Source organism: Morone saxatilis, unplaced genomic scaffold (genome assembly GCF_004916995.1).
Source record: "Morone saxatilis isolate NCDOM2014 unplaced genomic scaffold, NCSU_SB_2.0 Contig24, whole genome shotgun sequence".
Lineage (NCBI taxonomy): Eukaryota > Metazoa > Chordata > Actinopteri > Moronidae > Morone > Morone saxatilis.
Genome location: NW_023339807.1, coordinates 15,089,771 through 15,110,494, shown reverse-complemented (window position 1 = coordinate 15,110,494; position 20,724 = coordinate 15,089,771). Strand labels below are relative to the sequence as shown.

General features: G+C 40.3%; 3 protein-coding genes across 4 annotated transcripts; 2 read left to right on the top strand and 1 right to left on the bottom strand.

The window, feature by feature from the left end:
- Positions 1–31: 31 nt before the first annotated feature.
- Positions 32–3,568, bottom strand: cunh1orf43 (chromosome unknown C1orf43 homolog). The gene is made up of 7 exons (XM_035672751.1): positions 3,280–3,568; positions 2,296–2,398; positions 2,012–2,110; positions 1,812–1,865; positions 1,541–1,707; positions 1,145–1,203; positions 32–1,024 (listed from the first exon to the last, which is right to left on the bottom strand). Exons 1-7 carry the CDS (start codon positions 3,340–3,342, stop codon positions 805–807), a joined length of 765 nt encoding a protein of 254 aa, XP_035528644.1. The 5' UTR covers positions 3,343–3,568; the 3' UTR covers positions 32–804.
- Positions 3,569–4,352: 784 nt separating this feature from the next.
- Positions 4,353–12,736, top strand: si:dkey-92i15.4. Of its 2 annotated transcripts, none has more exons than XM_035672748.1 (7): positions 4,353–4,626; positions 6,656–9,596; positions 9,689–9,884; positions 10,692–10,790; positions 10,874–11,123; positions 11,232–11,348; positions 12,114–12,736. In XM_035672748.1, the coding sequence occupies exons 2-7, from the start codon at positions 7,018–7,020 to the stop codon at positions 12,275–12,277; spliced, it is 3,405 nt and encodes a 1,134-aa protein (XP_035528641.1). In that variant the 5' UTR covers positions 4,353–4,626; positions 6,656–7,017; the 3' UTR covers positions 12,278–12,736. The 2 variants fall into 2 exon arrangements, with proteins under 2 accessions (XP_035528641.1, XP_035528643.1); XM_035672750.1 differs by lacking the exon at positions 4,353–4,626 and adding an exon at positions 5,096–5,512.
- A 1,483-nt stretch (positions 12,737–14,219) lies between these two features.
- Positions 14,220–18,463, top strand: aqp10a (aquaporin 10a). Its single transcript, XM_035672176.1, has 6 exons — positions 14,220–14,303; positions 15,545–15,671; positions 16,082–16,219; positions 16,621–16,739; positions 16,832–17,049; positions 18,253–18,463. The coding sequence occupies exons 1-6, from the start codon at positions 14,220–14,222 to the stop codon at positions 18,461–18,463; spliced, it is 897 nt and encodes a 298-aa protein (XP_035528069.1).
- Positions 18,464–20,724: the final 2,261 nt, after the last annotated feature.

Sequence of the window (20,724 nt, the reverse complement as noted above, 5' to 3'; positions counted from 1 at the left end):
CTGGCCCCATCAAAGAAGAACACAACAAATATTTAGACCGTCACTGTTTTATTTGGATGGCAACTTGTACAATAAGCACCACAGAAAAAAAATTATTCAGGCAAAAAAAATGCCTCCCTGGGAATCCTGAATACCAAATGAAACACAGTTTGCACATCTGAGGGCCAAAAAAAGACTTCCCCTGATGCAATACCTCAAATTCAGAATGCATTAATGCACTGAAATACTGTTAAATTACATTGCACTGAAAGAATTGATTAAATCAAAAAAGCAAAATCAAAAATTCATTAAATCAAGTATGGCTTCTGTAAAACGAAGATTTAAGGCTAAAAAAACAAACACACAAACGTAAACATTAGTGACATAAACAGTGTGTTTCAGTGTGAGGCAACCATTAATACTGGTTAACTATTAGCATGTTTAAATACAGTATTTGTAACAAGTCTGCATAGGCCTTTACATTGTGCAATAAATACTGATTGTCTTATGCCATTGCATAGCCCCTTAGCTCCGGTTTTGTTTTGGTCAAATCAACCCTACTTACTATCACTTATTATAGCCATTTTTCGACCCAACCATAGCACTCATACATGCATTAATACAGGATATATGCATAAGCTACACTTAGGTAAAAAGCACTGTGCCAGTAGTCTGATATGCAATTCACTGTAAACCAGCCGATACATGTTAGTATATGAGGGCAGTGTTTTTATAACTTCACTCTAAACTGTCCATAGGCACTTTAATCACTGGCAGCACTACCTTGTCCTTGACCTTTCTTTTAGGACGGGTGTCACCGATTTTTCAGAACGAACTGTCCAGAGTGTTGTAGTTGTCTTTGAAGTTCTTCAGCTCCAGGAAGTGTCTGGGCCGCTTGCTGCGCTGCTGCATTGAAGACGTGAGGTAGGTGGTTTGGGTGGGGGAGGATGAGGAGCTTGCTGGCTCTGTGGTGCTGGTCAGGTCTTTGGCTGCAGACTGGTGGTACTGGCTCGGAGAGCTGCCGCTGCTGCTTTGGGCCTTGACGCTACAAAACAACGAAGGGAGAAACAGATTGTTCCCAATGCGTAATTAAAATTCCGTGACGGGATTAGCATAAAAGCTAAGCTGTAAGGGAACACTGTGAGGAAAGGCTGTGTTTACTCACACAGAGGCCAGTTCAGTTAGAGCTTCCTGGTATTTCAAAAATTCTGCTTCACCAAAAGCCTACAGACAAAAACAAGAGCCAAAGACAAGACATCAGTAGAGGCATACTTTACGTACTTCAGATTGTAATCTTCACACACTGCTGTATATTTCTCCTGTAAATGGGAGGAAGTACATCTTTGTCAGTTTTTCATGCAATCGCAATATACGGAACACAACAGGATGGGCTGTACGGTTAAAGCAATAATCATGCTGATGCTAGCCTAAAGAAACTATATGAATAAATGACAATTTTCTTGTCATTAATTTAGACAAGGGACGGCGTAGCTCAATATCACAGTACTGTCGTGATGTGTTCTCTGGCACACAAACCCACACAGAGCACAGAGAAACTGACCTCTGCCCCGTGCCGTGCCTTATTGTACCCGTCCAGCACTGTGTCAATGAGGGAGCTTAGGCTGTCTCGGAACATGCAGTGGGAATTTCGTAGCTGTAGAAGCCAGGTCCGAAGTCTTTTACCCGTCACAGCGGTGGACGTCCCACCCAGTTCACGGAAAGGGAGATCTATTGACGAAAGTAGAGGTGGTATTGTAAGAGTGGGGAGCGATTCATAGTCTGTCATGACAACAAAACCAAAATAAGATCAGTGACAGCAAACAAAAGCTTACCGGTGTCTCTAATGGCATCCAGTGCTCTCATCCTGTACAGGTAGTCATAAGAACCTGCAAAACACACACACACACACACACACACACACACACACATTCTTCTTCTTCACTGGAATGGAATAATAACTACTTATGTGGTTTCAGGATTGGTGTGTGTGTGTGTGTGTGTGTGTGTGTGTGTGTGTGTGTGCTCCTCTAACCAGACTGCTTCAGCCGGTCATCATCTGGAGACAGCAGACGTGGTTCAAAGTGGATTTTCTGAACCATGCACAGTTTGGCTTCAATTTCTTGTCTCAGCTTCACTAACAGCACACACACACACACAACACACGAGAGAAAAAAGAAACACCGGGCTGTATATCCCAGTTAATCACAAAACTCCTGTACAGGGATTCAACACTTGTTGTTTCTTAATGTGTGTGTGTGTTGTGGTGTGTGTGTGTGATGTTGTGATGTGTGTGGTGTTGTGTGTGTGTGTGTGTTACCTTAGGAGCATTGTGACCAAGGGGAACATGTGGTCCTCTCCGAGACTTCATGGCAAATCGCATAATTTGTCTTTTGACAAAGATGAACAGCAAAACAAACACCTAGACAACAACAAGGGTTAGCCTCCACCAGTTTAAAGATGTTTTTTAGAGCTTGCATAGTTAACAGGATGCCAGTGGATGGTAAAGAACCAAATAATAAAACTAAATACACAATAAAGGAGCAAATATGTATTAGGATAGAGGATAAAAAATCCTATTCAACTTACTACAAACAATTGTATGTTAAATGTCTTTTGTATTATTTAGTTGTTGGGTTTCCGTTTCTAAAATCTTAAAACAGGGCTCACCTGTCACCACCATACAGGTTTTAATTTCTACATCAATTCATTCTAGGGACACGAGAAACAAGTGAAAAATGCTTTCAGCAGTTAATCTTCCAAATTTAATCTTTTAAACTTCTTCACATAAAAGTTTGTGAGCTAGTATATAACATGGAAAAAGTGCAAATTACAGAGAAGTTCATCCTTTTACATTTGATCAACTGAATCCTCCAAAGATTTTTAAATCATCTATTAGTTAACAGCAATAATAATAATCACTCCAACACTTAGAAAATAAAATGAAATGAGGTAAATGTATAAGAGTGGCGGTGAAGCGCTCAGCAGCTGTGTTGTGATGATGACCACCTGGGTTAAGTTGTTTAAATAAGAGGAGGTGTTTCTATATGAGGGGTGTGTGTTGTAATGACTGAGCATTTATGGTGTTCTGCGTTATGTAAGTAAGTACAGCATTTTGTGTTTAATGGTAAGAATTTAGCCAAATTGGCGCGTTAAAACAATAAGTTTTGCAAATTGACACATAGCGAAAAATGAACCCAAAGCAGTTAAAAAAATACTGTGTTTCTGTTTATTTCACATCTTGACATTTACAAATGAGTGTGTACATACATGTCACACAGTCACAAAGTGAACCGGACTCACCAGACTTCCATAGGCCATAACAAGCACCACATTGATGCTTGAGAGAAGAGAGTCACTCCGCATTGTAAATCTGAGCGTTTTCACCAAACTCACTAACAAAAACTGCTAAATGACGATTCAACGTACGTCCGACAGTTGACCTTTGAAAGGCACACAGTTTCATTTAAGAGGTCGTTTTAAAAACAAAACAAAACACGAAGCTAGCGTTAAACGGAAGACATAAAACAACAGGGAACTAGAATAAAGTGAAGTGCTTTTGGTTGCTTCATTTCGCTGCCTGGTTTGTTGACTTCCGCGGTAGTCATGTGACCAGTAAAGCCCGGGGTGACGTCAGGTCTGACGTTACTCTGTCCTTTTCTGCCATCTGCTGTTGAAAATGTCTTCACAACGACCCCCCCAACAAACAAACAAACAAACAAATCAACAAACAACAATGAGGAAACGCTGCACTGACAGAAAACAATAGAGGCCAGTGAATACTGTCATTTGTTTGTTTGTTTGTTTAAGGAGGGACAATGCACATTAATTAACATGAGCAACTAAGTCCATCGTGTACCATGTGCCAGATTCAGGTTCATTTTCATCTGCCCCTGATGGTATATAAAAACATACAAAAGCACATAAGCACAGACTAATAGTAGCTACAACAGTGACATAACCATATGAGCCCAGACAAAATCACACATAAGCACAGATAGTAAACTCCAGATTATGACAGCATATTTGATTGTCCAGTAACCACTGTTTTATAAGGCTGACTACCTACTTTTAGACTATTAAATTGCTAAATTCTCCAATTTTCCAATTCTTGCTGTTTATTTTTGTGTTGCTTGACACTGAATTGCCTGTAGACTATTTATATCCACCGTGGCCTACTGATTAAATACTGTAATCTGCCCTTTCTCACAACTCTTCTGCTGTATCCTACACCCTAAAGAATGAATTTAAAGAACCAGCATGTCTGTGTGAGCAAGAGAGTGATTTGCATCCATCGTGCAGAGACACTGTGTGCCATTCTTCTGTCAGGAACAAGGGTGGGTGTTTGTGGAGTTGCACTGGAACTATTTACCCCTACTCACAGACTTATCTCTGTCCTGAGAAGACCATGCGACCTACCAGCCCAGTCTGTACGGCTAATCATTGATTGGATCATCAGGATCCTAAGATCTTGGCCTGTTTCTGACTCAGGCTCTTCTGACTTCTGACAGTCACTGAGAGACATAAGGACATCCCCTGTTGCTTTGCAACACGATGATTTGGTAACCACAATTTCCTCTGTCTCAACAGTTGCAGGTGCACACAAAAAGAAGCAGTAAGAATATGAGGCTCTACTTGTCTTCCAAAACTGTAAGTACTGCTGGGTTTATTTTATTTTATATATCTCGGTCTGCTTGCTGGTCCTCATACATCTATGATTCAAAGGCTGTTTGTTCACCTTCCCACTCTGCAGAATCCAGTTTCCACAAACAATACTTCTTCTTTTGTGTGGATAAAACTTCTCAGCAATCTCAGATACTTTTCTCCTTCAGTCGACATTACAGTCCCACAGATTCTCAAAATGTGTGTCTGCAATGGAGCTCTGTTTTGTTGAACATATGTCATACAAGAGGTGTACTTTTAACAATATTTATCCCTGCTGGTATTAATAGGTCTACATGAGCTCTTTGTGGTCTCTGGTCCCAATTAAAGGTGCTCTGTTATTATGTATTTTGATACCTGCTCAGCCTGGATGATTAGATTCAGGATTGCCTGAGGTGGAGTGATACTATAAGCCTGTGTTGATAAAATGTCATTCTTTCACACCATTACCTGAATTGTATTTCTTCTCCCTTGAGCTATGAAATGCTGGTGTGTGCACTCCTTGTTGAGCCCTTTAGTGGGTGACACATTGAACTGTAGTCAGGAATGCTACCCTGTGAGAAGAGGAAAAGAGGGAGAAAACAACAATGGGAGGGGGAGGAGAGAAAAAGAGAGACTGACACAGAGAGAGAGAGAGAGAGAGATAAAGAGAGAGGAGTAGAGGACAAACCAGTGTGGCAGGTTTGTGTACGTACTGTACGCAGTCCATCATGCAAAGCTGATGGTAAGAGAGGAAGACAGAGTGAGAGAGAGAGAGAGCGAGAAGGAGAGAGAGAGAGAGAGGAGTTAGGAGCTGATGTCATTGCAGAGCGCTGCCTTCATTATAAACCAGTGTCAACACAGCGGTCTAGTACAGAAGTCACACTTAGAAAAGGTAAGGTGCATTATATAAGTGAATAACCTAAATAATAAGCTAGTTTGTAATTATGTGAGCGAGTAAATGTGTGTATTTGTTTGTCTTTCTTGCTGCTCAATCGTAGTTTAAAGTAAACTGTGCAGTGTTGCCCCGGTTACCCAGATGGGAGGCTTTGTGACCTAGCAGAACAGGTGTTTCTGTAAACCGACACTCAGACTCACCTGCAGTGGAGAGTTTCCCAGAGCTGGACTTCATAAAATGCTTCATATAATTATACAGGCAGTGCTTATCTTATTCCCTTATCCTGTTTTCATTACGTGGAGTAAATCAAGAGCTTACTGTGTTTGTATTTGTATTTAATGTCAATTGAGATGATTGGATCCTAATGACTTGATTAATGATCGATGATTGGTTTCACTGCCTTACAAACAATGCCTGTTGTGTGTAGCTGTGAACTCAGATATCCCTGATGAGCCATTGTCCATCAGTCATGCTATCTTTCTCTCAGCAGGCTTTATTTAAATCAAAGTGACTTTGTCCTCATCTGTCCGTCTTATCTGATCATTTCACCAGAAATTCACTGTTACAAGGTGTCAGTCAGTTATTGTCTTTCTTTGACACAATGAGACCGATACGTGCCGCACAGAGACTGATTGTGACTCTTTAATACATTGTTTTTGCAGAGTGGATTGCTGTTAGGTGAGTTTTTCCAGTTTTTGGTTCAGGTTTAGCTGACGCTGACAGGTAGTCATGAGTATGTTGCTTGTGTAAACAGCCATTATGATATGTGTGAACAACAGAGTACACTATCTAGAATCTCACTGTTCTGTGAATGGGCTCATTGAGTCAATGTGAGGAGGGCTGGGACGTTTTTCAAAATAACATAACTGACATAACTTTGAAGTGTACTGTAGTGTTGCTGGTTCTCTGGCTCTCACGATCTGTCTTTCAGACTATTGTTTTCCTCTTATCGTTTTCATATCTTCTCCATTCACTGTCCACTTTATGCTTCTCTCTAACAAACTGTTTTCACTGTCCTCAACCACTCTATGGTTCTGTTTGACCATTTCGAGGAGCCAGAGAGACCACAATCCACATATCACAACATTCCAGCCGGGTCCGTTTTAAGGATGGAAGTTTTTTTTTTTTTATTCTTGGCAGGCAATGGGAGCTGTTCGCTGAAGCTGTGCTGTGGAACTGAAGACTCCAAGGGACAGAACGACAAGAAATAAAGGAGAAGAGCCCAGAGAAGTTATCTCTTGACCAAAAAACAGAAAATCATCAAGAGCATCACAGACTAATCAAACTTTTGAATGCAGGACTTGTGCAAGGAACTAATTAGAGGGCTCTAATTGTGCCCCTGTTTCACTTTTACACACTTGCAGCGTTCACACAGACTGCTTCCAGATTGCAGTCTAAAGGACAGTTGCTTGGAATCGCTTAAATATCAAGTTCACTCTTCCGTTCTCTTTTTGGGATTTGGCACTTGACAGGTGGTCATTAACTTTGTTTACTCTCAGACAATGGACTTGTCCTTGCTCCCTACTCCAACGAGTGAGTACAACAAGCAGAGGGCAGGAGCACGCTTCACTGTCCGCTCAGCTAACTCTCCCTCCTACAATCTCACTCGCAGGCCAGGTGTTAGAAAACCCAGAGGCTTTTTAGAGGAGCAGAGGGAGGGTACTGAAGAAGCTGGAGAAAGAGAGAGGTACCGGAGGTACAGTGGCACAAATGATACAAATAAGGAGGAGGATCACACAGTCACTGGTTATCAAGCCAGGACTGGGAGTCGCAGCAGTGTCAAAGGTCAGTATGAAGAGAAGGAAACACCAGGCCATATAATGTGTACCAAGCTGAACCAGAATGGCTTGGCAGACAAAAAAATCACAGAGTTTAGCACTGACAGAAGTGGAAGCTGTAACCCTGCATATGAAAACCGTGGCAGGACAGATTCAAGGAGATACAACCTGCCAAGTAGAAGTAGGAGTTTAGATTGGAGAGCAGGCGAAAGAAGCCCTGATCGGGGCAAAAGGGCTGACATATCCGTGTTGTCAACCAAAAGAGGAGGAGACATCAGTAAACTGGCTGGAGACTTGGATGAAAGAAGGACAGAAGTGGAAGGCGTGAGGAGCAGAGTGATGTCTTCAATACAGATCTATAACTCTGCTGGTATAAGTAATGACCTTAGAGAGAGGGGCCCAATGAGTCATATGAGTCAGACTTTGGATAGTGCCAGTAAGGGTCATTCTCTCCCCTCCAGGTTTAGGTCCCAATCTGGGCCTAGATCTGATTTCAGAGGGACAGCTACTTCATTTGGGGCCAAAGGAGGTCAGAGCATATTGGAGCGGATAGAGAAACTCTACGGATCAGCTGGGTTTACTAAAACAGAGGACTGCAGCAAAATTAGGGACGTTTCTACCCCTGTAATGTCCCATCACAAAGAAACAACCTCAGACTTCCACATTTCACCACAGCAGAGGTCATATGAGCGGGCAGCTGGGGAAACCTTCCCCAGGCGGTTCTCATCAGGAGGACTCAGTCCAGTGCAAGGCAGGAAATCATTCACCTGGACACAAAAAGACACTTCAGGTTCTGAGAGTTATCTTTCTCCAGCGACAAACAGGACCATGGAGGGATTGTCAAGGAGACAGTGGCAAGGACAGGGCAGGTATTCGGAGGAAGGGGGAGCTCACTTGAGTAAAGGGTTAGAGGAAATTGGCACAAGGTCTCTGGATAGAGCAAGGAGCAGGTACACTGTAGCAGCTCAGATAAGATCTGCAAGAGCTGCCAGAGCAATTACTGCACCTCCACAGTCAAACACTTTCTTAGAAGAAGAGAGATCAATTTGCTTGAGAGGTTCATCTAGATTGAGAGAGGGAAGAGCAAGTGGAAGTAAGGATGCAGAGGGAAAGGGCGAGACTAATGAACAACAAACAAAAGAAAAATCTGAATTGAAGAGTAGCAGCACTGATGAAGATGTGTTTGAGTCAGACCTAGAGACAATCCCAATGAAAACAATCAAGAGGAAGAAATTCCCAGAGAGGTTGTCAGTCCCCTCTGCAGCCGGTGTGAAAAATAAGATCAATCAGTTTGAGGCTCTGACACAGAGATCCCAAGGTTTGGCTACTGGACAGATCCTGATGCCCAGACGTGCTTTTTCTGTGCCAACACAACTCAGCAAGGCTCATTATGGGGTGAAAAAGAGTGGGTCAGCAAAAGCAATAGGTGGGGTTAGAGACAAGTGGGAGGGAATGAAAGAGGGAGGGAAAGCAGGTGAGAAAACTGAGGATAAAGCAACAGGGGCAGGAAAGAAGCTGGGGTCAGGAAGGTCTTTATCAGTGGACGAGGTTGGACTAAGACCAGAGAGGAAAGAGAGAGAACGGAATGACTTGGTCGAGAATGAAGGAAAAGAAACAACCAGCAGTAACAATTCTGTTGAAGATTTTGGTAAATATTTCAGACTGAAGAGTACACTGGAAATCCCACTAAATGGAGGAGCACAAAGACAGTGTAAAAGCTTTTACATTGACGAGACAGATTTCTCCAAAGTAAGCCTTGAGGAGGCAAGCAAGAGACCACCATCCTTATTTCTGTCCAACTCCAGTGACACTTCTGTTGGTGTGCAGAAAACGTCTATAATTACTTCACCTGTTAGTGATGAAGACAAGACTCCAACAAACACTCCAAACCACTCACCGTTTCTTTCACGTACTGCACAACCAGAGCCCTCCACAGACAGGGCAGACAGTGAAACTGAAAGCACTTCTGTCTTCACACAAGCAGCTGAAACTCCTGAACGAGATTCCCCACCTCTCCCTCGTCCCCTCTTCACTTCATCCCACGGCAACCTCCCCGATCTCATCTCTCCAGATGTCAATGCAGCCTCTCCATATAGAAAGAAACCAGTGTTGGACATGGATGCTTGGGTAGCTGGCTTGAACACAAAGATTAAGGTCTGGAATGACGATGAAGACGATTATGAGGATGATGATGAAAGCACACAGAAGGATGAGGATTCAAACTATGATTCAGACTCTGGAGAGTCCTCTGTGACCATTACTAGTAACATGAGCCAGTCGGACCGCAGGAGCTTCTGTGTCAGGTGGGTACTGTTTATACTTCCATATTGATGTTGCTGGAATTATTCCAACAATTGGACTGTTTTTTACCCTCAGAATTCTTTCCTCCTTGTAGTCTTTCAGATCTGTGTAACTTTGCTGGAGTTGACTATGAGTCAGAAAATGATAGCGATGAATGGCAACCTACAGGCCGACGGTCTGCCTCACTGAGCTCCGACATGTCAGCCCTGTCCTGTGTGTCTGTGCTGCCCAGTGAGGAGCTTGACAGGCTGCTGGACGATGTCAGGAGCCTGGGGGACAGCAACTTAAAGGTACAAATAACTGGACATCAGTAACCGTTTACATGCTTTGCTGTGGTTTTAAACCAAAATATTTTCCAGAGCTGCAGTTGCACTGGTCATTTTAATGGCCCCTTCTCTGCTTGGCATTAACACATATCTGGATATGATTTAACTGCAATTGATTAATTTGATTACTGTAGATGTTGCTACTGATTAGGATGCAGGTTATTTGTTACACTAGAAAAAACCCTAAAGGTTCTGCTAAAACAAAGTTTTCTTTTAGAAGTAGTTCTTTACAGCTTACCAGTTGCAATTCCAGTCTTCTCATATATAATAAACCAAATATAAACCAAATAGTTCCATGAAAAATACAAATCATAAAATTGGGCAAATACTGTACAAAGGCTGCAGCATGATGTTGGTAAAAAAAACTGCACACTTCTCAAACTCAAAGCAGAAACATCTTAACCTGATTACCTTAAGTATCTTTCAATTATCTCAGAAGACAGAAAATGGCCTCTGATGGTCAGATGTATAAACAAATGCGTGCATTCAAAAATGAAAAAAATGTATTGGATTCAACAGCTGTATAGCTGTAAAGTTCAGATTCATCTTGGAAACTATTTAAAGTCATCAGTCTCTCTTTCACATAGATAAGACTGATTTCCTTAAAACAAGCAAATAGGATCATACAGCCAACAATACACTATTCCTTGGAACCTTTCTTCATATAATTTCCCTCTCTTTCACATATTTCCTCTTCTCAGTTGTGTTTTAAAATTTTAAAAATGTCAAGAGTGTAATTACAACTTCTTTGTCATTCTTTGTATCTTCCAGGACTATAACGATGTGCAGGTTGTGGTTCTCCATAAGGAGGTGGGAGTGGGACTTGGCTTCAGTGTGGCAGGAGGCGTGGACCAGAGCAAGCCAGTCACTGTAAGTAAATACCTGCTTTCTCCTGAAAAGTATCTAAATGCAATGTCTTCAGGCTCTTCATTTGTCTCTCGATGTTTTCTCAGGTTCACAAGGTGTTTCACTCAGGTGTCGCAGCCCAGGAAGGCTCCATAAGAGAAGGGGACCAGGTATTGTCAATCAATGGCACTGCACTGTGTGACTACGCCCACTGGGAGGCCCTGAGGGTCCTGAGAAGAGCAAAGACTCGGGATTTGGGGGTGGTGGTCCTGAGGAGGGGAGGAATTAGTGGTGCCTGTAAGGGTGGAGCACAGACAAATAATTCTGGACCAACGCAGACTCAGGTCACAGAGACAGGTGAGAAGTCATGCTTTATCAAAGTTCTGAAAATACATCTGTCCTAAATCTGCAGCAGTTGAAACTGAAAAACTTCATCTGTGTTTTCTGCTTTTGCTACTGTCTCAGGTCAGCGTGTGTGTGTGTGTTTGGAGAAGAACAGCAGGGATCTGGGCTTCAGCCTGGAGGGAGGTGTAGGCTCCAGTCTGGAGAACAGACCACTCACTGTACAGAAGATTTTCCAGGGTGAGAACTGAAGCTCAGTATTTCAGGACTCCATAAAGAAATGCAGAGATTTGAACGGTCATTTGAACTCAAAGAGGTGGACACAAAATACATTGGATGGCCAAAAGCATGTAGACATCCAGACATAGTATCTGGACACTTGAACTTTAAACTCATGTGTGATTGTTGAACATCTCATTCCAAATTTGGGAGCATTAATATAACAGCTATAACAGCATCCACTGTTAGTTTTTCCACAATATTTTGGAACCTGCTCCCATTCAGCCTCAAGAGTATTAGTGAGGTCAGGCATGTGCATTTGGTGATAAGGCCTAGCTTGCTGTGGATGTTCAACTCATCCCAAAGGTGTTGGATGGGATTTTGGTCAAGTCTCACTGCAGGCCATTCAAACTAATTTACTAATGTTTGTGGACCTCACTTTGTGCACAGGATCACAGTCATGTTGTTAAAAAAACAACAACACATAATTGTCTGAAAGATTACCGATTAAGATGTTCATTAATTTGGAGCTCAAACCATGAAAAAGTGTCCACATGTATGTGGACATGTCTCTTTTCTATCTCTTCTCAATTAAAGTAAAATCTATAAAGGTTTGTTCATATAGGTTTAACCTAAGAATAACCTCTAGAATAAGATTTTATAGTTAAATAGCATACACACATTGCATCACCTTTACATCATGACAACTTTCAATTGACCTCTCTTTTTCAGACATGTTCATTAAAGCTATTTATTGAATTTTTCCTTTCCACCTTTTCCCTTCAGGAGGTCCTGTTGACAAAGTGTGTCCCGGTGATGAGGTCCTAGAGATTGGGAGTGTGAGCATGGTGGGGATGAGACGCCTGGAAGCCTGGACTTTGATCAGAAAACTGCCCCCGGGGTCTGTGGATGTGGTGCTACGTCGCCCTCTTAAACATCTGGAAACATGAGGATTATTGAGGTGCTTTGCACACAGTAAAGTTAAGTGACTGATAATGGACAAGAAACTAAAAGCCATCCATGAAAGACAGCTTTGTCTGCAGAACTCATTTTGGTCTGATGCCATTAAAACATTTTTTTATACTCAGTATAACAAAGCCATAAATGAAATATAATCTTGGAGACCAGGTCAAAAGTGTGTATTTTTCTTCCCTTTATCTACAAGATTACATCTATTACATCTACCTCAAAGCCTGGGATATTTCTGCACCAGCCATAATTAAAGAGCACTGATGGCTCAAACATTTATGAAGTCAACAAACATTTATGAAGTCAACAAACCTTTGTAACAGATATTTTGGTAAGCTAGTAATGTGGCACCTGTGAATGAAAACATGTTGTAATATATTATGTATAAAAGTTAACTGCATTTAGAGTTTATATTGCTTTTTAATAAATCCTAACTTAAAGTGATGCTTCTCATTCTTATGTCCAGCAGAGGGAAATAGCGTGATATTAACTTTCTATCACTTCAAAGCCCTGGGTTAAAGGTGTCTGTGTTTTTACACATTATCAAATAGTGATACTCCTCAAAAGTAGATGTGATAAGATAAGCTGTCACTTGCTGTAGATGTAGCTTTTACAGTCTCCACACTCCATGTCAAGGATTATGTATGGAGAGATAGTCATCACTTCACTTTTACTCCAAACTCCAAACTCGAAGTATAGCATACCGTCTGTTTTCAGATGGAATAGAAGTAGAAATATCCAAAATCAAAGCATATTCACCTGTGAGGATGCAGGACTGAATTTTTTTATGCAACAGTCATGTGCCTCTCTGAATAATTATCAGCAATAATACGGTTCTTTACACCTACACAGCAATCATTTGGCTTACATAATCCATTAGGAGTCCAGAGTTCACTGAGAGGGGTTATGGTGACATCTTGCTCTCTGATGATGAGAAGGGCTTCCCTATCAACCAACTTACCGTGGTCACTGAGGAGTATTTCACTACACCAGTCATAGTGTTTTATACATTTATGTACCGTCTATAACTTTTTGGACTTGAATTCCATAAGGATCATTGACCAGTTTTGACATTAAAATTTTGAATATCCATTCACAAAACCTACATGTTTAAGCCAGACTGTGTTAGGCTTCCATTTTGCCATTCTTGTGGTTTATACACAACATGTTAAGGAGGTACACAAGTTCTAATAGAGAGTATATACAAACAACTGTATACACTCCCTTTCTTAGTCAAATAAGCACCAATGATCTGACAAAGCTTTTAAGTTTGCAACTGCTGTGCATGTATTTTGAAGCGGGTAGTCAAATTGTAAATCACTGCAAAGTGCACATGCACTGATGGGATAAGTGCTGTTAGATGTGGTGTATTTCTTTTCTGTTTAGTATGTTAGTGTTACCTGTGGCTGTATCTCACATAATGATTTAATGACTTAATGACTCAAGAAGACGATAAAAACAAGTATAGATGTTAATTTGTCATAAATATCTGTAACTGGTTAGTTAGTAGTAGATATGTTTCTGTTGTATATATGTTCTGTGGTTTATTGCTGTCAATATAATCTGACTGCTTTTATGGCCTCTGTAGATATAAACAACCTCTAATAGCTGAGGCACATTACGCTCTCTGCATCAGCCCATCCGGAGGTGTGACAAGCCAAGAGAGAAGAGCCAATAAGTAATAGTGTTTGACCAACTGTGGAGAAAAGAGAAGGCAGACAAGGTGGGATACAGTGCACAGGTCCTCAGATGCTCAGGTGGAAGTTGTGACCGAAAACTTTTTTGTTTTGGCATCCGCCCTGACACCTTCACCAACACCACCACTATATCAGCTCCTGGACAGACAGTTAGCCCGACAGCTGGTCTGTCTGACAGCAGAGACAGAGTTCAGTGTGAGGTGAAAAGAGGGATTTAAATGCAGCAATGTTAAAGCTACGTGCTCTGAGAGTGAGAAATGCTCTGGTGCGAGAGTGCATGGCTGAGTTCTTGGGAACATTTGTCTTGTTGGTAAGTGACACTCTTTGAGTTGGCTTTTTAATTGTGAAGGTGCTAACAATATCCAACTTTTTTAGTTTTGAATGCCTTCAAAAATAAAAATTAATGTGAGAAATAAATGCATATATAACACACAAAAAGAAAGAATGAGAGGTGATATAACAAAATATAATCTTAAACAGTTCCATAATTTTTAATGACATTATTTTATTATCATTTAGCTTCCCTTGCATCTGCAATGTAATTTTTAAAAGATCATTTTTATTAATTATTATTATTTTAAAATGTTCATGTTTTGGGTACAATGGACAAGTAATGTTGTCTATGTTCTTATGTTCTTAAGTTCAAGGACCATTTTATTAATTTTAAAAAATCCTTGAATTTAAAGTTTGTAGTACATAAATGAAACTAAATTATTATATACTGTATATATATATATGTGTGTGTGTGTGTGTGTGTGTTTGAGGCTCTTTTTTATTTATTTAAATGTTCATTTTACGTTTGACACTACTGGAGACACGTGCAAACAGCTTTTATTAGGTCCTATTGAACCACTTCCTAGAATCAACGTGATATTGGGATTTACAACATGTACCTGTTTATTATTTGCTCAAGATGTAGAGTGGAGAGGATATTTTTCTATTCCTTTTTTTTCAGTTTACAGTATTTTATTTCCTCTGAGAAAGTCAGATATGTAAAAACATTAATGAACACTAGCACACCCAACTACTGTTGCCAAAACCTTAATTGCCTTGACATTTATATTAATTGTTATAATACCATAACTCTCTTTAATGTCAACCTGTAATAAATACGTAATTCAACAGTGTCAATAAGTGATTGATCAATAGTCGGTAAAAGCCATTAGATAAATACATGAAACACATGTGTCTACTTGTTGTGCTCCCATCTGTGGGGTTCAGTCAGAGATCGTTTGTTATATGGCCATTTAAATTAGAACATAAGACAGATGCATTACAATGTCAAAGTTCGGGAGGAGATGAACTTAATTACATTTTAATGACCTCAAATTTGTCTGTGATTACTGATAAATATGTTTGACCTATAAATAATTAGTCAATCACAAGGGAGTGATAAGGAATTGCAGACTGTGCACATGCTTTTTTGCCTGTATCTGTTTGAAGTTAGTGCTTTTATGTTTGTATTTCTTTGCCATGGAAGGATTATTTCTGCTATTTCCCCTGACTTTTCGGGTTTTCTCTCGCTCTCTGTCCCCTGTATCTACCATGAAGCTCTTTGGCTGCTCTGCCGCAGCGCAGGTAAAAACAAGCAGAGAGACTAAAGGCCAGTTCCTGTCGGTCAATATGGCCTTCTCTGTGGGCGTGATGTCAGCTATGTACCTCACCAAGGGCATCACAGGTAAAAGAAAACAACAACCTTAAAAAGGACACAAACTTTTCCAATGATATGATCTTTTAACTCAGTGTAATATCACACTCTCAACTGGCATCCTTGAAAGATTAACATACAGTAAAATACAACAGCAGTATTCACTTTATTGCCCCGCACTCTGAGTTATGACTTCTATTAATGCAGTCATTCACTGAGCACTTAAGATTTATTACACTAATATCTGGCTCTCTCTGCAAGGCTTTTCAAGGTCTTCACTCTGACTGATTTCTACCAGAAGACAACTACTCTTATTTGTCACACTATATGGCTACAAATAATCTGAGATTTCATTATCTTCCGATCTCTCTCACTGTTATTTACTCCCTTCCTTCTCCTTACTGTCGTTCTCTCCCTCCATTGTTTTTATTTCTCTGTAGGTGCTCATCTAAACCCAGCAGTGACTCTGAGTTTCTGTGTGTTGGGCCAGGTGCCCTGGGGACGGCTGGTTCCCTACTGCCTCTCCCAACTGCTGGGGGCTTACGTGGCATCAGGGCTTGTCTACTTGGTCTACTATGGTTTGTCTTTCTGGCACTTCAAACATTTTATCATTGATATACAGACGTGTGACAAATTAAAGAAGAAATCTGAATAAATGAGTGGAGAAATCTAAAACATGCAGCACACAAAGGCATAAGAAGTCACTAAAAAAAGGTTTGATGAGTATGGAAATGAGAATCAAAAGAAAAAGCTACAGCTTTCACAGTCACCAGATGTCAACCCAATAGAACACCTATGGGTGATTTTGAGCTGACTTATTGTACAGCTCTCTCAGCCATCATCAGCACACCATTCATCAATCCCTCCAGGGTTCAGAGACAGTATGCCATAAAGTATTAAAGTTGTTCTGGAGGCACTTTGCACATTTGCAAATCTGTTTGTTTTGTTGTTTGCTACATTACTTCTGTTTGTGTCTCAGATGCTATAATGGACTTTAGTGGAGGAGTATTGACTGTATATGGCCCAAATGAGACAGCATCTATATTTGCCACATATCCCTCAGAGTACATGACTTTGGGCAGAAGTTTCCTTGACCAGGTCAGTGGGAGGATTAGTGTGAACTTTAATCAGTACTTTATCAGCTTGTCCCTTTATCTAAATCACAACTCCCGCATTTACACTTTCCTTAGGTCGTGGGCACTGGCATGCTGATGTTGTGCATCCTGTGTTTGGGGGAAAAGAGGAATACCCCAGCTCCCTCAAAGCTGATTCCTGCTATAGTGGCAGTTATCGTCCTGGGGATCTCCATGTCAATGTCAGGTAATTGTGGTGCTGCAATAAATCCTGCTCGGGACCTGGGGCCACGCCTCTTTACGCTGACGGCAGGCTGGGGCACAGAGGTCTTCACGTAAGTATCTTATCTTAGAAATAAAGTAAATATGCACAGCAATAAACACACAAGTTTCCAGGAAGATAACTTAAGAACGCACATTTCTTATGTAACAGTAACAGTTTAAGGCCTTATAATGATGAAGCTACAATGTTCATTCAAACTCTTATAATAATTTGAAGAGGGACAGAAAATCATGTATGTCAGAGGTTATCAGACGTCAGAGCTGTCTGCAGGGTCAAAGGAACATGAGGTGTCAGCTTGTTACTGAACATCTGATTATGACCTGGTGTTTGTTTTAGGATGATACGTGTCGCTGTATATGATCTTATAATGCCATGGCTTTTCTGTGGTTCCACAGTTGTTCAATACTCTTTGTACTTGATCTAATCTAATACTAGGTGGTAACATAACTCCAAAACATGCTGACAAGTAAACATCCCTGACATAGTCTGGCCTTTCATAGTTCTTAAGACTATTAGGATATAATTGTATACTTTCACAAACAGCAGACACAGAGCAACATTATCATCCAATATACCGTCTTCACAGCAGCCATTTTGACATGAGATAGTAGAGTAAAAACAGGTGTTACCAAAGTTACTAATTCTTATGTTTCTATTCAGGTTAAACAGAGTCAGTGTGCTGACACACAAAGGCTCTGCTACACTAAATGGAACAGAGCTTTAATTAGTATCATTAGTAACACCTGTGATTATCCTACTATTTCTTGTCAAAATGGCTGATGTGAAAAAGGTCTATTATGTGGTTTTTCTGGCCACTTGACAGGTGCAAGTCCAATGTTCACTGGCCTTTTAGCCATCTGCCACTAACTGTGAAAAATAGCTGTTGCTAATATAAAAATGTATTTAACATCAAATCTGTAATTTTGTCTGTTTGTTGAGTGGGTTTATCCGAGTTTGTTAGCTGGAAATAGTTGATTCTGTCTCTGGTAATGCGGTGAAACAGAAACAAACATTGAGCTAAAACAGGCAACAAGATCTGTAGTGTTATTTACAGAGTTATTTGTGTAGAGTTATTTCTCTAAAGGTTTGTCACTATAAGCAATCCCTTTCACATTACGCATCCAGTGTCAATATACAAAATATTGATGAATGCAGTTTTTAAAAAACACATCTCAGTAGCTGGAAAACATACACATGGCCCACAAACTGTCATCTGAATGCCTTTCTGATGTTAATCTGTGTGTCTGCTCTCCAGGTGTTACAACTACTGGTTTTGGGTACCCCTGGTAGCCCCACCTATCGGAGGTGTCATAGGTACTTTCATGTATTTGATCTTCATCGAGTGGCAACTGCCTGACCCGGACCAGCCTGAAAGCCTCTCCACTCTATCCACCATCAGTGACAAAATCCAGCAGCCCGGCACAACGTGGGACAATGGAACAGGATTAAAGACTGCACATTTCTGAGAGTTACTGTAATGAAAATACGTCTCGCATGAGAAGGCTGATTCCAGTCTTCATGGCCAATACAGACAGTTAAAGACAGTAATCTGTTTTAAAATATGTTTGAGAAAGCAGAAGCAAATATCTGAGCTTAGCCACTGTTAAGATGCACGCACACCTTGTGATCTTCTGTTGAATAAATAATATTTTTTTATATATACTGTATGATCCATAGTGAGTTTCTACTCACGGCAAGAAGTGGAGGCAGCTGAAAGAGACATTGATTGTGTGATAATGCTGTTTACATCGATGTCTGTATTCTTTAGAATATTGATTTATTCCTGGTTAATTATATTACTAACATCAATGTCACTATTAATTACAATTCTACTCAATTTAGGGTTAGCATTATTATGTTGTAGTGTAAACCAGGTGCACATGATACTATATATGATTACATTGTGGCATTTAATTTACAAAATGTCATAAGATTGTATAAATAAATTTCCAAGAACTTGCTCAAATGTCTAAGTATGCTTGAGTTGACTTTTATTTTGGTATATATTTAATATTTTTCAAACGTGACAGAGAGGAAAACAGTTTCATTGTTTCACCCTGGTAGTAAGTGCATTTGTGTGTTCTTTTAAGTCTGTAGGGAAGTTTACTCCATCGTATATGAGGAGAAGAGGGTCAATTTAAGGGCCCACTTCAGAAAACACTGGTTTCCAGCGTCTTCAGCGTCTACATTATGATTAGGTGAGTCATGTCATCAGTGTTTTAGATTGCGTTGGTCTCTTGAGTCCATCTGGAATGCACTGAAGAGAAGATTGTGAAATAGGCTGATTACAGAGTAATGACGTGTTTGAACCTTTGAGGTATGTTCACAAAGGTCAAGAGTGTATTAAATTGGTGGTCTGTGACATTGACGGTGTCACAAACTACACGTAACATCAATTCACAAGCAATAACAGGACAGGAGAGTAAGACAACAATCTATGTGGTCTTTGGTAGCCTTATTTTTTCTTAAAACCTTAGATTTTTCAACAGTAGCCCCTCTCAACTGTAATATCCCCCACAGTTGTCAGAAGTGGATTGTCAGGAAGTGACAATATAGCAGCTATAGTGCTATGGCTACAATTTCACCAAATACAAGGCTAATCTACTCCTGGCCATACAGGATGCTGCCAACTTCACATTGGTTGTGTCCTGCTGAAGACATATAAAGAAGAAACCTTTGTTTGATTCTATTCTCAGTCTAGAAATGTAGGCTCCCCGCATTGGGACATTCTTGATGTCAGGCTCAGCTTTGTCATCCGTCTGCGTGTGGGTAGCAACTGTGTCCTCCCACTCAACACAACCTGATATCAAAGCCTTTCACATACTGGACAAGTAGGGGAACAGAGGCCTTAAGGTAAGACTACAAAACAAAATGATTTCCCACTAAACACCTGTTTGTTAGTTCCTGTGGGTCTCTACCTCAGCATTTTAACTATGATCTTTAATTAGTGCCCAAAGGTCTCAAGCAGAACAGCTGTTTGGAGATTTCATACCACCACGCAGAGATATCTAGACAGAGAGAAAATGAAAACAATACAAGGACCATCTCTCCATCTCCCTTCCTTCCCACTGATTGTCATATATGAACATATTGCTACATGCTAATGATCTGAATTGAAAATCTGAATTGTAATAATAAACCAATAGATGTCTGAGCTACATATTTGGATGTTTTAAACGATATTTCATACCATGAGAGACTAAACTTTGTTCTGGGGCATTAAATGCTTTAAAAAAATATTTAATTGTTACTTTACAGCTTTACAAAACAAAGTAAATGGATTTCCTTTGATGTGTTTTTGAAAGATTTGTTAGAGTACCATGCATCTGCAGAGAATATCAGAAAATATGCAATAACTTTACAGTATTTTTGCATTATGTCGGGCATAATGCAGATGTTGCGACCTTGAGCAGTGAACAGATGTTGGAGGAAATAATGCTGACAGAGCAGTAGAGGGCGGTATGACACAAAAGGAAAGAAAAAGCACATGGCTATTGAAAAATAAAGTGTTTTGAGGTTGTAAAAGCAGCAAAGATTTGAATGTGCATGTAAAACTACAAAGCGTTAAAAGCAGAAATAGAATAGAATCCAAATTAAAATCAATCAAAATGTAAAAAAAGGCGTGCTTTCCAAACAGTGGCCATATTAATAATAACAAAACACCAGCACTGATGAGGAGCAAAATGTCAGATCCTCATGTGCTTTTAGGTCCTGAGTGCAGATGGTT

What these genes read in the sequence shown, in the direction of transcription:
- si:dkey-92i15.4 (XM_035672748.1), top strand. Translation starts at nt 7,018, where the DNA reads ATGGACTTGTCCTTGCTCCCTACTCCAACGAGTGAGTACAACAAGCAG. An exon ending in ACCAGAGCAAGCCAGTCACT is followed by an intron (nt 10,791 to 10,873) that starts GTAAGTAAATAC and finishes ATGTTTTCTCAG; the next exon opens with GTTCACAAGGTGTTTCACTC. An exon ending in TGTACAGAAGATTTTCCAGG is followed by an intron (nt 11,349 to 12,113) that starts GTGAGAACTGAA and finishes TTTTCCCTTCAG; the next exon opens with GAGGTCCTGTTGACAAAGTG.
- cunh1orf43 (XM_035672751.1), bottom strand. Translation starts at nt 3,342, where the DNA reads ATGCGGAGTGACTCTCTTCTCTCAAGCATCAATGTGGTGCTTGTTATG. An exon ending in TTATGGCCTATGGAAGTCTG is followed by an intron (nt 2,399 to 3,279) that starts GTGAGTCCGGTT and finishes GTTGTTGTCTAG; the next exon opens with GTGTTTGTTTTGCTGTTCAT. An exon ending in CTAACTGAACTGGCCTCTGT is followed by an intron (nt 1,025 to 1,144) that starts GTGAGTAAACAC and finishes GTTGTTTTGTAG; the next exon opens with CGTCAAGGCCCAAAGCAGCA.
- aqp10a (XM_035672176.1), top strand. Translation starts at nt 14,220, where the DNA reads ATGTTAAAGCTACGTGCTCTGAGAGTGAGAAATGCTCTGGTGCGAGAG. An exon ending in TGGGAACATTTGTCTTGTTG is followed by an intron (nt 14,304 to 15,544) that starts GTAAGTGACACT and finishes TCTACCATGAAG; the next exon opens with CTCTTTGGCTGCTCTGCCGC. An exon ending in GCAGAAGTTTCCTTGACCAG is followed by an intron (nt 16,740 to 16,831) that starts GTCAGTGGGAGG and finishes CACTTTCCTTAG; the next exon opens with GTCGTGGGCACTGGCATGCT.